General features: G+C 52.1%; 1 protein-coding gene across 5 annotated transcripts in view; it reads left to right on the plus strand.

Annotated features, from left to right (window-relative positions):
* LOC140731577 (transient receptor potential cation channel subfamily V member 3-like) overlaps positions 1–14,805 on the plus strand; it is a 51,622-nt gene that overhangs the window by 31,714 nt on the left and 5,103 nt on the right. For 4 of the 5 annotated variants that reach the window (XM_073053108.1, XM_073053110.1, XM_073053111.1 and 1 more), the window contains 5 exons: positions 2,266–2,339; positions 3,844–4,009; positions 8,123–8,189; positions 9,908–10,179; positions 12,178–12,275. In XM_073053108.1, the coding sequence (XP_072909209.1) occupies positions 2,266–2,339; positions 3,844–4,009; positions 8,123–8,189; positions 9,908–10,179; positions 12,178–12,275 (677 nt within the window). The remainder of the gene's footprint in view (positions 1–2,265; positions 2,340–3,843; positions 4,010–8,122; positions 8,190–9,907; positions 10,180–12,177; positions 12,276–14,805) is intronic. The other variant, XR_012099868.1, reaches the window with a different exon arrangement.

A 14,805-nucleotide genomic window follows, 5' to 3' on the forward strand; every position in this document is an offset into this window, starting at 1 on the left:
AGGGGAATCAAGGGATATGGGGACAAGGCAGGAACTGGGTATTGATAGTAGATGATCAGCCATGATCTCAGAATGGCGATGCAGGCTCAAAGGGCCGAATGGTCTACTTCTGAACCTATTGTTTATAAAACTTGTAAGACTATGAGACACAGGAGCAGAACTCGGCCATTCATGTTATCGTGCACATCGGGTGCCGTTTCTTTAGCATTCTGGCTATTTTTTTTACAAGGCTAAGTTTCTAGCTCGATGCTCGACCCAGCATGGATGGGAATGGTGCAGGGAATCCGGCCGGATTTAAATGCCTCAAAGTCCAGTGCTGATGCCACTACACCCCTGACCAGCACGCACGCTTCAGCAACACACACAAAATCATTTCGACTGCTTCGCCGGGGAAGTGAGAGCGTTGGGCCCGCGCTCGCCGGGGAAGTGAGAGTGTTGGGCCCGCGTTTGCCAGGGAAGTGAGAGTGTTGGGCCCGCGCTCGCCGGGGAAGTGAGAGTGTTGGGCCCGCGTTTGCCAGGGAAGTGAGAGTGTTGGGCCCGCGCTCGCCGGGGAAGTGAGAGTGTTGGGCCCGCGTTTGCCAGGGAAGTGAGAGTGTTGGGCCCGCGCTCGCCGGGGAAGTGAGAGTGTTGGGCCCGCGCTCGCCGGGGAAGTGAGAGTGTTGGGCCCGCGCTCGCCGGGGAAGTGAGAGTGCTGGGCCCGCGTTTGTCGGGGAAGTGAGAGCGTTGGGCCCGCGTTTGCCGGGGAAGTGAGAGTGTTGGGCCTGCGCTCGCCGGGGAAGTGAGAGTGTTGGGCCCGCGTTTGTCGGGGAAGTGAGAGCGTTGGGCCCGCGCTCGCCGGGGAAGTGAGAGTGTTGGGCCCGCGCTCGCCGGGGAAGTGAGAGCGTTGGGCCCGCGCTCGCCGGGGAAGTGAGAGCGTTGGGCCCGCGTTCACTGGAGAGGTGAGAGTGTTTGGCCCGCGTTCACTGGAGAGGTGAGAGTGTTTGGCCCGCGTTCACTGGAGAGGTGAGAGCATTGGGCCCGCATTCACTGGAGAGGTGATGAGAGTGTTTGGTCCGCGCTTGCTGGGGAAGTGAGAGCGCGCTTGAATATATAAATTTCTTAAACCGGATTAAGAGATGGATGACGAGATGTTGTTCCAAAGGGTGGGAAGTCTAGAACCAGGGGAACAAAACCAGAAGAATGATTTGGTTTGTCAAAGAATGTCAAAACAAAGGTCTTGACCTGAAGTTTTGACTCTATTCCTCTCCATAGATGCTGATTGACCTGCTTGAGTTCCTCCAGCATTTTGTGTGAGTTTGTCTGCATTTCCAGTATGTGCAGACTTTCTCGTGAAATGTGCTGTTTTGTGGCAGCAGTTCATGACAGAGACGTAACAATGATTATAAAATACTAAATTAAACAGTGCCCAGAAAGGAATGAAGTCGTGTTTGTGGACTCTCCCGAAATCTGTTCTCACGGCTGACCTTAAGGAGTTCGCACGTTCTCCCTGTGACCGTGTGGGTTTCCTCCGGGTGCTCCGGTTTCCTCCCACAGTCCAAAGACGCACCGGTTCAGGTTTGCGCGTTGTGGACATGCTGTGTAGATGCCGGAAGTTTGGTGACATCTGGGCGCTGCCCTGGCACATGCCCGGACTGTGTTGCTGTGTGTTTCGACGCTCTGATGCACCTGTGACAAATAAAACTATTCTGAATACGGTAAGATCTTAATCTTATCTGGCGGCCTGCTTCATCAGATAAGCACACGCAACAGCTGTGAAAGGGTTTCTTCCCCTCTGCCACCAGATTTCCCAACTGTCCACAAACCACCTCACTATTTTACACTATTTATTACATTTAGTATATTCTAGTTGTAATTTATAATAATTTTTTATGTATTGCACTGTTCTGCTGCCACAAAACTGAAAGTTTTCTGACCAACACACACGCAACGCTGGAGGAACTCAGCGTCCGTGGAAAAGGGTAGAGTTGACATTTGAGGCCGAGACCCTTCAGCAGGATTCTTGTTTGTAAAGGTTTGCTGACCTCTGTCAGTGATAGGAAACGTGATTCTGAGATGCTGTATTGCCCATTTGTCCCCAGTGCTCATTTTCTTTCCGGCTGGACTGTTGAGCTGAGATGGACTCTGGCTTGGGTTGAAACGTTTTGTGAACTTTGCCAGTTCTTCTCTGTTTTGCTTCTCCGGAGCTGGTTGGGTTGGTTTGATGAGCCACTCTGTTTCTCTAACGCGTCGTCAGGGTGGTGTTTTAACGCCCATTTCCCTTCGTAGGTCGTGATGATCAGCCAGCTGAGGCTCCCAGACCTCCAGTCGGTGGTGACAGAAGCCTGGTTTCACATTCTCTTGTGAGTTTCTCGCGGGCATCGTGGAGGCACACTGGCTGGCATCAACGCTTTACAGCGCCAGCGATCGGGGTTCAATTCTCACTGCTGTCCCTAAGGAGTTTGCATGTTCTCCCCGGGTTTCTTCCAGGTGCTCAGGTTTCCTCCCACAGTCCAAAGAGGTACCGGTTAGGGTTAGTAAGTAACCGCACACAAAATGCTGGAGGAACCCAGCAGGCCAGGCAGTGTCTATGGAAAAGAGTACAGTCGATGTTTCAGGCCGAGACCCCCCATCAGGACCGGAAAAAAGTGATTAGAGATTAGAGTGAGAAGGTGGAGAGAAGTACAGGTAGTGGGGGGGGGGGTGAGGAGGGAGGGGTGAAGTAAAGAACTGGGAAGCCAGTGAGTGAAAGAGGTACAGGGCTGGAGAAGGGGGAATCTGACAGCAGAGGACGGGAGGCCGTGGAAGAAATGGAAAGTCGAGGAGCACCAGAGGGAGGTGATGGGCAGGTAAGGAGGTGAGGTGAGAGAGGGGAAAGGGGATGGGGAATGGTGGAGGGGGGGGGGCATTACCGGAAATTCGAAGTCGATGTTCATACCATCAGGTTGGAGGCTACCCAGACAGAATATAAGGTGTTGTTCCTCCAACCCGAGAGTGGCCTCATCATGCAGTAGAGGCGATGGATGGACATATGGGAATGGGAAAGGGAATTGAAATTGATGGCCAACGGGAGATCCCGCCTTTGCTGGTGGATAGAGTGTAGATGCTGGGCAAACTGGTCTCACCGATATACAGAAGCCACACTGGGAGTACCGGACACAGTATATCACCCCAACAGACTCGTAGGTGAAGTGTCGCCTCACCTGGAAGGACTGCTTGGAGCCCTGTATGGTAGTGAGGGAGGAGGTGTAGGGGTAGGTGTAGCACCTGTTCCACCTGCAAGGGTAAGTGCCAGGAGGGAGATCAGTGGGGAGGGACGAATGTTCAAGGGAGTCGCGTAGAGAGAGGTCCCTGCAGAAAGTGGGGGGAGGGAGGGGTGTGCTTGCTGGTGGGATCCCACTGGAGATGGCAGGAGTTCTGGAGAATTCTGTGCTGGACGTGCAGGCTGGTGGGGTGGTAGGTGCGGACAAGAGGAACCTTATCCATGGTGGGGTGAGAGCAGACATGCGTGAAGTGGAAGAGGTGCAGGAGAGGGATATGGGTTAGGGCTAGTAAGTTGTGGACATGCTATGTTGCCACCAGAAGCGTGCTAACACGTACAGGCTGCCCTGGCGCACCCTCGGGCGGTGTTAGTCGCTGATGTAAATGATGCATTTCACTGTATGTTTCGATCGAGTGATAAATAAATCTAATTTAAGTATCCAGGCAGAGTAGACTGTGGCAAAGTGCTGGTAAATAGAATTATTACCGGTAGTTAGCACGGACAGGATGGGCCGAGTGGCCTGCGTCCACATTGTGTTCTGGGAGGTCAGGAGGCTGGAGAAGGTGAGAAGTGTGTAGATGAAGGGACGTTCTTTGTTCTTGCAGCTTCTTGCAGGCTGGGTTGGTGGCCTGCTCCGCGGTGTTGTACTGGTTGGGCGCCGAGCTCCAGCGAGCGACGCTGATGGGAGCACTGGTTCTCGGCTGGATCAACGTCCTCTACTACACCCGGGGATTCCAGAGCATGGGGATCTACAGCGTCATGCTGCAAAAGGTGAACCCTCTGAAAGCGGGCACGCGAAGGACGGAAGGGGCGGTGGGGCAGTGTCAGTGAAACTGGAGGAACGAGGGTTCGAATTGATGGAATCTGAATGTAGAGACCAGGGTGAGAAGATAGAAAGGCAAGTCAGGTTTTTTGTATTTAACTGTGTACATGTATATAACGTACATAACCATATAGAAACAAGCCGTTTCTCTGAGCCAGGGTGTAAAGCACAGTAGTACACATAACACACGTAACTTACAGGACATAAGAGCAGAATTAGGCCATTTGGCCCATCAGGTCTGCTCTGCCATTCAATCATGGCTGATCCTTTTTTCCTTCCCCGGCTTTCTCCCTGACCTCCCCATACCTTTGATGCCATGTCCAATCAAGACCCTATCAAGCTCAGCCTTAAATACACCCAATGACTCGGTAACAAATTCCACAAATTCACCACTCTCTGGCTGAAGAAACTTCTCCGCATCTCTGTTTTGAATGGGCACCTCTCTATCCTGAGGCTGTGCCCTCTTGTCCTAGACTCCCCCACCATAGGAAACAGCCTTTCCACATCTACCCTGTCTGGGACTTTCAACATTCGAAAGGTTTCAATGAGATCTCCCTCAGAATTCCAGCAAATATGGACCCAGAGCCACCAAATGTTAACCCTTTCATTCCTGGAATCATCCTTGTGAACCTCCTGAACCCTCTCCAATGCCAACACATCTTTTCTTAGATGAGGAGCCCAAAACTGTTCACAATACTCAAGGTGAGGTCTCATCAGAGCCTTATAAAACCTCAAAATCACAGCCCTGCTCTTGTATTCTAGACCTCTTGAAATAATTGCATTTGCCTTCCTCACCACCAACTCAACCTGCAAGTTAACCTTTAGGGTGTTCGGCTCAAGGACTCTCAAGTCCCTTTGCATCTCAGAGTTTTGGATTTTCTCCCCGTTTAGAAAATAGTCTAAGTGGTCTACAGCTGAATCACACATAAATAACCAAATAAAATACATTAATATTAAATATTATAAGGTACAGAACAGATTAACCACTGACACGTTGAATACAATATGGCAAGGGGTTCAGAAGCCTAATAGCCCAGGGGAAAGAAAATGTTTTTCATCCTGACTATTCTTGTTTTTATGCATCGTAGTCTCCTCCCTGATGGTAGAAAGTCAAAGAGGATGCTGGATGGATGGGTGGGATCCTTAATAATACTAAGGGCATTGTATACGCAGCACTCCTGATAAATGTCCCCGAAGGATGGTAGGGAGGCCCCTATGATCTTCTCAGCTGTTGTCACAGTCCTTTGTCGGGACTTCTACTCCGATGCTCAACTGCTCCCATACAGATGCAGTTGCAACTTGTCAGGGCGCTGTCCATGGTGCTGCTGTAAAGCGCAGCAAAGATGAGGGTGCCTCAGTCTTCTTAGGAAGTAGAGGCAGTGCTGTGGCGCCTTGTTGATATTGTGGGGCCAGGTGAGTTCACCCGTAATGTGAGCACCCAGGAACTTGAGCGCACTTAACTCAGATAAACAGAGGAGCCACGTATTCATGGTCTGTCTGCACCTTCCTGAAGCAGAGAGGTCACAATGAAGACCACTGGGACTTTTCAAAGAACAGTCTTGTAGGGGAAAGGGGTTTAAAGGAGGGAGTGAGAGGGTGCAGGACCTGAGCACTAACCTAGAGCACAGACCAGTACAGCGCAGGAACAGGCCCTTCGAGCCAAGCTAATTCAATTAGTAATCTAAACGAATCCCTTCAGCCTGCACAACGTCCACGTTCTTCCATTCCCTGCAGGTTCATGTGCCTGTCTAAGAGTCTTTTGAATGTCTCTGTCGTCACTGTTTCTTCTAAGCTGTGCAGGCACGTGGCCTCGCAGTGACTGAAATGCTCCCACGCACGTAGCCCTCGTCGCCATGCGGCTGGAATTTTCTTTTATATTATATTTTACTCCAGTGCCACACAGTTCTCAGTCCGTGTAAAACACTTCCTTGCTCTGAGCAATGGTTGGTCCACGCAGCCGTGAAAAATAATCGGAGGCAACGTTGTCTATGATCAGCAGTGCTGAGGCTAAGAGGCTTGAGGGCTTCAAGTCCCTCGGAGTGAACCCCACCAGCAGGGCGCCACGGTCGGGTAGCGGTCAGCACAATGCCGTCACAGCTCGGGGAGCTGGAGTTCGGAGTTCAATTCTGGCACCGAGTGGAAGGAGTTTCTACATTTCTCCCCATGAACACGTGGGTTTCCTCTGGGTGCTCCGGTTCCCTCCCACAGTCCGAAGACCTACCGGTTAGTAGGTTAATTGGTCATTGTAAATTGTCCTGTGATTAGGCCAGGGTTAAATTGGTGTTCCATGTTGTATCTCTAAATAAGAGTAGCATTTTCCTCCGTCACCAGCGGAAGCAGCACATACCCAGCACTCCGTGTAAAGCAAAAGCTGGCCTTACACACCTTGCTTGAGCTTACCCCTCACCCTCACTGGTATCGGGTACTTCGACCCTGGGGAAAGGTACTGGCTGTCTGCCTCCACCTCCCTTCACCTGTAGACCTCTTTCAGACGGGGATGATAGAAAAATGGAGGGCTCTGTGGGCGGGTCAGCACAACACCGCGGACTGAAGGGCCTGTACTGTGCTCTACTGTTGTGTGTTCTAGACCACAGGCAAAGTAAGCTGGAGGAAGTGACGGATCGAACACGTTACTGAGAAACAAATGTCCCAGGTTAGAAACAGAGCACACGTTTCACAAAGGGAGAATAGAGGAAACCGCAGGGAGAGCCAGTGTGGTTCGCCTCTCTCCATCTGAACCCCAGATCTGGGTCGGTATAAACCAGACCAGGGCACGTTGGCAGGTTTACTGACAATCAGTCTTGTGATCTTGTGGTGTTGGCCTGAAACTGCTTTTTCCTCTCCGCAAACGCCGCCTGACCAGCCGAGGTCTTCCTGTGTGTGTTAGAGCACAGGAACAGGCCATTCAGCCCACAGTGTTGTGCTGACCCAATTAAACAGCAGATCAGAAATATCCAAACACCAATCCCTTCTACCTTCACCATGTCCAGATCCCTCCATCCTCCTTGCATCCATGTGCCTATCCAAACGTCTCCTAAAAGCCTCCAATGTAATTGCCTCCACCACCAGACCAGGCAGCACATTCCAGGCATCCACGACTCTCCGATTAAAAAAACTTACCCCTCACATCCCCCTTGAACCTACCCCCTCTCACCTCCAGAGCGAGTCCTCTGGTATAAGACATTTCAACCCTGGGAAACAGATACTATCTGTCCACTCTATCTGTGCCTCTCATAATCTTATAAACCTCCATCAGATCTCCCCTCAGCCTCCACTGCTCCAGAGAAAACAGCCCAAGTTTATCCACGCTCTCACGAGAGCGCATGCTCAAGGTTTCTAACATCTGCAGAATCTCTTGTGTTTAGGTTTTGGACCTAGTTTTAATTCCCGTTTGCTAACAGAATTTAAATCTCCACGCCTTGGTCCAGTGGTCTCAAACATGCTTCCCGATATGGGTGTCACTATGCCGAGGTTTTTGTCTACAGTAACCATCCATTTCCACTGTCAACACGAGGAAATCTGCAGATGCTGGAAATTCAAGCAACACACACAAAATGCTGGTGGAACGCAGCAGGCCAGGCAGCATCTATAGGGAGAAGCGTTGTCGACTTTTCGAGCTGACGAAGGGTCTCGGCCCGAAACGTTGACAGTGCTTCTCCCTATAGATGCCGCCTGGCCTGCTGTGTTCCATTTCCATTGTATATCACTACTGAATGCAGAGGGAAACCCACCCACAGTGCAGATTAGAGTCGCCCTAAATTCTGCTCAATTTGGGCATCACCGTCAACGTGTTACCACTCCTGATTCGGTCTGTATTCCTGTGATTGTATCGTAGTTGTTACTTCACTTCGCAGGGTGGCGAATCTCCACTGACAGTCATGGAGCCCAACACTATTTAAAGCGGAAGTCGATCGGTTCTTGATTAGTAAGGTTGTCAAAGATTATGGGAAGAATGGGGTTGAGAGGGATAATAAATCAGCCACGATGGAAATGGCAGAGCAGATTCGATGGGCTGAATGGCCTAATTCTGCTTCTACGTCTGATGGTCTTCTCTCTTTCAGATCCTGTTAAGTGATGTGGTGCATTTCCTGTTCGTCTATCTGCTGTTCCTAATCGGTTTCTCTGCAGGTAAAAAACTAAGTATTTTACGTGACTTGATTTGTTCTTTCCCTTTGTGGTGTTCAGACCAGGCAAGAAACAACCAAATTGTACGATACGCTGGAGTCTGTCTCCATTGTCTGTGCTGTCACTGTGCGAGTTTGCACTGGACCACCTGAACATCCAGTTTGGAGTAATCTGATAGTTACGTGGGTAAAATAATCAAATAAAGCAACCCCAGAAACACTCCCAGTAAGAGAAATAAAGAGAGTTATTGGCAGGGAAACAGAGATACCGCAGCACAGTACAGGCCCTTCGGAAAAACTGTTAACCTTCTCTAAGATCAATCTCCCACATAACCCTCTGGTTTTCTACCACCCATGCGTCTATCTAATGTATCTGTCCCTGCCACCACCCCGGCAGTGTGTTCCATGCACCCACCACGCTGCCCAAAAAAAGTTCTTAATGAAAAGGTGTGGGCAGTCCAAGCAGTGACATGGGTGTGTCTGCCGCTCTTGTAGGTTAACCCAGAGCAGCTCAGTTTGAATCTGTTTTAATATCACTAACACAGAGCACTACAGCACAGAAACAGGCCCTTCAGCCCATCTAGTCTGTGCCAAACTGTTAAGCTGCCTAGTCCTGTCGACCTGCATCCCTCTATAACCCCTAACTACTTACCTAACTTTCTCTTAATCTTTGAAATGTTGAGATTGAGTACAGTATTGTGAAAAAGTTTGTTTATTTATTGAGATACAGCATGAAACAGGCCTTTCTGGCCCTTCGAACTGTACTGCCCAACAATCCCCAATCCTGGCCTAATCACAGGAACATTTATAATTGCCTATTGACCTACCAACTGATACATCCTTTGAGTGTGGGAGAACAAACAAACTCCTTACAGACAGCGGCAGGAATTGAACCTAGGTCACCTGTACTGCAAAGTGTGTACTAACCACTACGTTGTCGTACAGCCCCAGAGGTGGTAGGTAGGCTGCCTGAGATGTTTGCATTGCACTGTAGTATTGTACGGTACTGCTGCCTTAACAAAAACAAATTTCATGATGTAACCATATAATAATTACGGCACGGAAACAGGCCATCCCGGCCCTTCTAATCCGTGCCGAACGCTTACTCTCACCTAGTCCCACTGACCCGCACTCAGCCCATAACCCTCCATTCCTTTCCTGTCCATGTGATGAGTGATGATAAACCCCATTCTGATCTGGGTCTCTGTTGTGGACTGAGAGTGGGACGGGGGCAGGGAGAGGGGAATCATGGTTGGATAAAGGGGAAGGGGGAGGGGAGGGAGCGGGAAGCACCGGAGAGACTTTCTGCAATGATCAATAAACCAATTGTTTGGAATCAAGTGACCTTGCCTGGTGTCCCAGGGCTGGGTGTATCTGCCAACACTACCCACCACTGCCGCTGGCACTCCTTTTCCCACAGCCCTCCCGCGGTGGTCCACCCTCGCCATTCCCAACATCTTTTGTTTGCTCCGGATTTACAAACTTTCTACATGCTCCATATTCAAATACAGTGCCATGCAAAAGCTTGGACACCCTTGCTATATACACACACCCAAGGGTTTTGCACAGCACTGACAGTCGAGTACAATCCATAAAAATTACTATAAATAACAATAAGAAAATGATTAAATAAGTAGGTAGTGTAAAAAGAGAGCAAAGTAGTGAGGTAGCGTTCATTCCAGTTCTTTCTGTGGATGCACTGATGTAAGTGTTTCTGAACAGCTCTGGCCTCCCTGATTCAGCGATGCCCCAACGGCCGGAAGTGCAGCTCTTTTGACTCTTTCAACATGGCCATGCTGGAACTCTTCAAGCTCACCATCGGACTGGGAGACCTGGAGATACAGAGCCAGGCCGTCTACCCGCAGCTGTTCCTCTTCCTCCTGGTGTTGTACGTTGTCCTCACCTTCATCCTGCTGCTGAACATGCTGATCGCGCTGATGGGGGACACCGTGGGCAACCTCTCCAAAGACAGCAAGAACATCTGGAAACTCCAGGTACCTGCACATCCGCACGGGGAGAGGCTTTGGCTCCTCGTCCCACCGAACCCTTCCGTCTGCTACATACTCACGTACACATGGGCATTGTCTTGGGTCTCAGCCATCCTCACAGCGGCTGTTCCAATGAGCTGTCAAGGGTGACCAGCCAGGGCACCCATTCAAGGTTCACCCAATTGTCACCTGATGCACAGCTCAAACAGGCACCCTACTAGTCAAATCCCACCACATTGCCAAAGCGTTTGATTGGCTGAGGCTAGCTTAAGGTTGAATAGTGGAGCAGATCTGATGTCTAATTCTAAGCCTCTGTCTTACGGAAGGACTGCACCCAACCCTAGAACTGGTACTAGTACTAACGAGGAGGCAGGATTTCTAATTACAGGAAGGGACTGATAATGACTAGTGTTAGAGGGTTTTGGTCACTGACTGTTCCTGGGTCTTTGACCAATTGTGAGACTGTACTTGGTCTGATGCAGTAATGACTCAGAGAATTGTTTACTAGAATGAAAGGGTTAATGTATGAGGAGCATTTTAGGCCCCATGCCTAAGAAAGGATGCGCTGGCATCGGAGAGGATCCAGAGGAGTGACACGAGAATGATTCGGGAATGAAAGGGTTAACGCGTGAGGAGCGTTTGATGACCTGGGCCTGTATTCGCTGGAATTTTGAAGAATGGTGAAGGATCTGATTGAAACCTAACGAATATTGAAAGGCCTAGATCAAAGTGGGTGTGGAGAGGATGTTTCCTAAAATGGGGGAGTCCAGGACCAGAGGATGCAATCGCAGAATAGAAGAACATCCCTTTAGAACAGAGATGAGGAGGAATTTCTTTAGCCAGAGGGTGGTGATTCTGTGGAATTCATTGGCATAGGTGGCCAAGTCATTGGATATATTTAAAGCAGGAAGTTGATAAGTTCTTGATTAGTCAAAAGTAACAGGGAGAAGGCAGGAGAATGGGGTTGAAAGGGGTAATAAAACAGCCATGATCAAATGGTGGAGCAGAATCAATGGGCCAAGTGGCCTAATTCTACTCCCACGTCTTACGGTCAAACTGCAACCTCTAGCCTTGCTTGGCTCTGTATCGAACAGGCAGTGCCTGCACAGATACCGGACATCACAGGTATCGAGAACAAAACTAACACAAAGTGAAATTCAACACAGCCTCAAAGGACTTGCTGGGCCCCGTGAGAGCTTGTGGCCTGGGCGCTGATTTCTTCACTGATGTGACAGGGACCAGCAACTTAAGACATAAAGTAAGGGATCATTTCCTTTAAAAGATAAATATGGCTGTATTTCCACCCAAAAGACCAGTACCCTCAGTTTCCACAAGGTGGCATGTCATCCCTAAATATCAATAGGTTCAAAACGGGTGAACAAAACATGAAAGACAAGATGCTGGAGGAAATCAGCAGGCCAGGCAGCATCCATAGAGAGGAATAAACAGTCAAAATTTCGGGCTGGAAGGGAAGTGGGGAGCAAACGTGGGAGTACAACCTGACAGGTGAGAGGTGAAACCAGGTGAGGGGAGAGCTTGGTGGGGCAGGGGGGATGAGGTAAAGAGCAGGAAGGAGATACGTGGAAGAGTTAAAGGGCTGAAGGAGAAGGAAACTGATCGGAGAGGAGATTGGACCATGGGAGAAAGTGGAGGAGGTGGGACACCAGAGGGAGGTGATGGGCAGGTGAGAAGAAGGAAAGGGGTAAGAGGGTAACCAGAACTTCCCCTGCCCCCACCTTTTTATTCTGCATTCTGCCCCCTTCCTTTCCAGTCCCAATGAAGAGTCTGGGCCTGAAACACCACCCGTTTATTTATTTCCATAGATGCTGCCTGACCTGTTGAGTTCCTCCAGTATTCTGTGTGTGTTGTTCTGAATTTCCAGCATCTGCAGAGTCTTTTTGTGTTTATGAACAAAGCGTTGTTGGGTTAGCTTGTCGAATCAGTACAGGACATTGTGCAGTAATTATTTTGTGTTGTACCTTTTCTCCAAATTCTGCCGGCAAGCGAGCGAGAACCATTCTGAACTTGGAGAAGTACTTGCCAAAGTTCCTGAAAGAAAAGTTTCAGTTGGGAATAGAGCTCAATGGCAAGAGATACATCAGGTAACACACAGCCTGCGTCCTCACAGCACATTCTCCCTGTCAATGGTTTTTGTATACGGCACTGTTCTGCAGCTACAAAACAAGTTTCACAACATACCGTACTGAGTCAAACCACACTGAACCCCAGTCCCCGGACCCGTGAGGCGGCAGCTCTGAGCCGGTCACACTGAACCCCAGTCCCCGGACCCGTGAGGCAGCAGCTCTGAGTCAAACCACACTGAACCCCAGTCCCCGGACCCGTGAGGCAGCAGCTCTGAGATAAACCACACTGAACCCCAGTCCCCGGACCCGTGAGGCAGCAGCTCTGAGCCGGTCACACTGAACCCCAGTCCCCGGACCTGTGAGGCAGCAGCTCTGAGTCAAACCACACTGAACCCCAGTCCCCGGACCCGTGAGGCAGCAGCTCTGAGACAAACCACACTGAACCCCAGTCCCCGGACCCGTGAGGCAGCAGCTCTGAGACAAACCACACTGAACCCCAGTCCCCGGACCCGTGAGGCAGCAGCTCTGAGCCGGACCACACTGAACCCCAGTCCCCGGACCCGTGAGGCAGCAGCTCTGAGCCGGACCACACTGAACCCCAGTCCCCGGACCCGTGAGGCAGCAGCTCTGAGCCAGACCACACTGAACCCCAGTCCCCGGACCCGTGAGGCAGCAGCTCTGAGACAGACCACACTGAACCCCAGTCCCCGGACCCGTGAGGCAGCAGCTCTGAGACAAACCACACTGAACCCCAGTCCCCGGACCCGTGAGGCAGCAGCTCTGAGTCAAACCACACTGAACCCCAGTCCCCGGACCCGTGAGGCAGCAGCTCTGAGACAAACCACACTGAACCCCAGTCCCCGGACCCGTGAGGCAGCAGCTCTGAGACAAACCACACTGAACCCCAGTCCCCGGACCCGTGAGGCAGCAGCTCTGAGCCGGACCACACTGAACCCCAGTCCCCGGACCCGTGAGGCAGCAGCTCTGAGCCGGACCACACTGAACCCCAGTCCCCGGACCCGTGAGGCAGCAGCTCTGAGACAAACCACACTGAACCCCAGTCCCCGGACCCGTGAGGCAGCAGCTCTGAGTCAAACCACACTGAACCCCAGTCCCCGGACCCGTGAGGCAGCAGCTCTGAGCCAGACCACACTGAACCCCAGTCCCCGGACCCGTGAGGCAGCAGCTCTGAGCCGGACCACACTGAACCCCAGTCCCCGGACCCGTGAGGCAGCAGCTCTGAGACAAACCACACTGAACCCCAGTCCCCGGACCCGTGAGGCAGCAGCTCTGAGACAAACCACACTGAACCCCAGTCCCCGGACCCGTGAGGCAGCAGCTCTGAGTCAAACCACACTGAACCCCAGTCCCCGGACCCGTGAGGCAGCAGCTCTGAGTCAAACCACACTGAACCCCAGTCCCCGGACCCGTGAGGCAGCAGCTCTGAGTCAAACCACACTGAACCCCAGTCCCCGGACCCGTGAGGCAGCAGCTCTGAGACAAACCACACTGAACCCCAGTCCCCGGACCCGTGAGGCGGCAGCTCTGAGCCGGACCACACTGAACCCCAGTCCACGGACCCGTGAGGCGGCAGCTCTGAGTCAAACCACACTGAACCCCAGTCCCCGGACCCGTGAGGCGGCAGCTCTGAGCCGGACCACACTGAACCCCAGTCCACGGACCCGTGAGGCAGCAGCTCTGAGCCGGACCACACTGAACCCCAGTCCCCGGACCCGTGAGGCAGCAGCTCTGAGTCAAACCACACTGAACCCCAGTCCCCGGACCCGTGAGGCAGCAGCTCTGAGACAAACCACACTGAACCCCAGTCCCCGGACCCGTGAGGCAGCAGCTCTGAGACAAACCACACTGAACCCCAGTCCCCGGACCCGTGAGGCAGCAGCTCTGAGACAAACCACACTGAACCCCAGTCCCCGGACCCGTGAGGCAGCAGCTCTGAGTCAAACCACACTGAACCCCAGTCCCCGGACCCGTGAGGCAGCAGCTCTGAGTTAAACCACACTGAACCCCAGTCCCCGGACCCGTGAGGCAGCAGCTCTGAGACAAACCACACTGAACCCCAGTCCCTGGACCCGTGAGGCAGCAGCTCTGAGCCGGACCACACTGAACCCCAGTCCCCGGACCCGTGAGGCAGCAGCTCTGAGACAAACCACACTGAACCCCAGTCCCTGGACCCGTGAGGCAGCAGCTCTGAGCCGGACCACACTGAACCCCAGTCCCCGGACCCGTGAGGCAGCAGCTCTGAGTCAAACCACACTGAACCCCAGTCCCCGGACCCGTGAGGCAGCAGCTCTGAGACAAACCACACTGAACCCCAGTCCCCGGACCCGTGAGGCAGCAGCTCTGAGACAAACCACACTGAACCCCAGTCCCCGGACCCGTGAGGCAGCAGCTCTGAGACAAACCACACTGAACCCCAGTCCCCGGACCCGTGAGGCAGCAGCTCTGAGCCGGACCACACTGAACCCCAGTCCCCGGACCCGTGAGGCAGCAGCTCTGAGACAAACCACACTGAACCCCAGTCCCTGGA

This window comes from Hemitrygon akajei, chromosome 8, assembly GCF_048418815.1.
Source record: "Hemitrygon akajei chromosome 8, sHemAka1.3, whole genome shotgun sequence".
NCBI classification, from domain to species: domain Eukaryota; kingdom Metazoa; phylum Chordata; class Chondrichthyes; order Myliobatiformes; family Dasyatidae; genus Hemitrygon; species Hemitrygon akajei.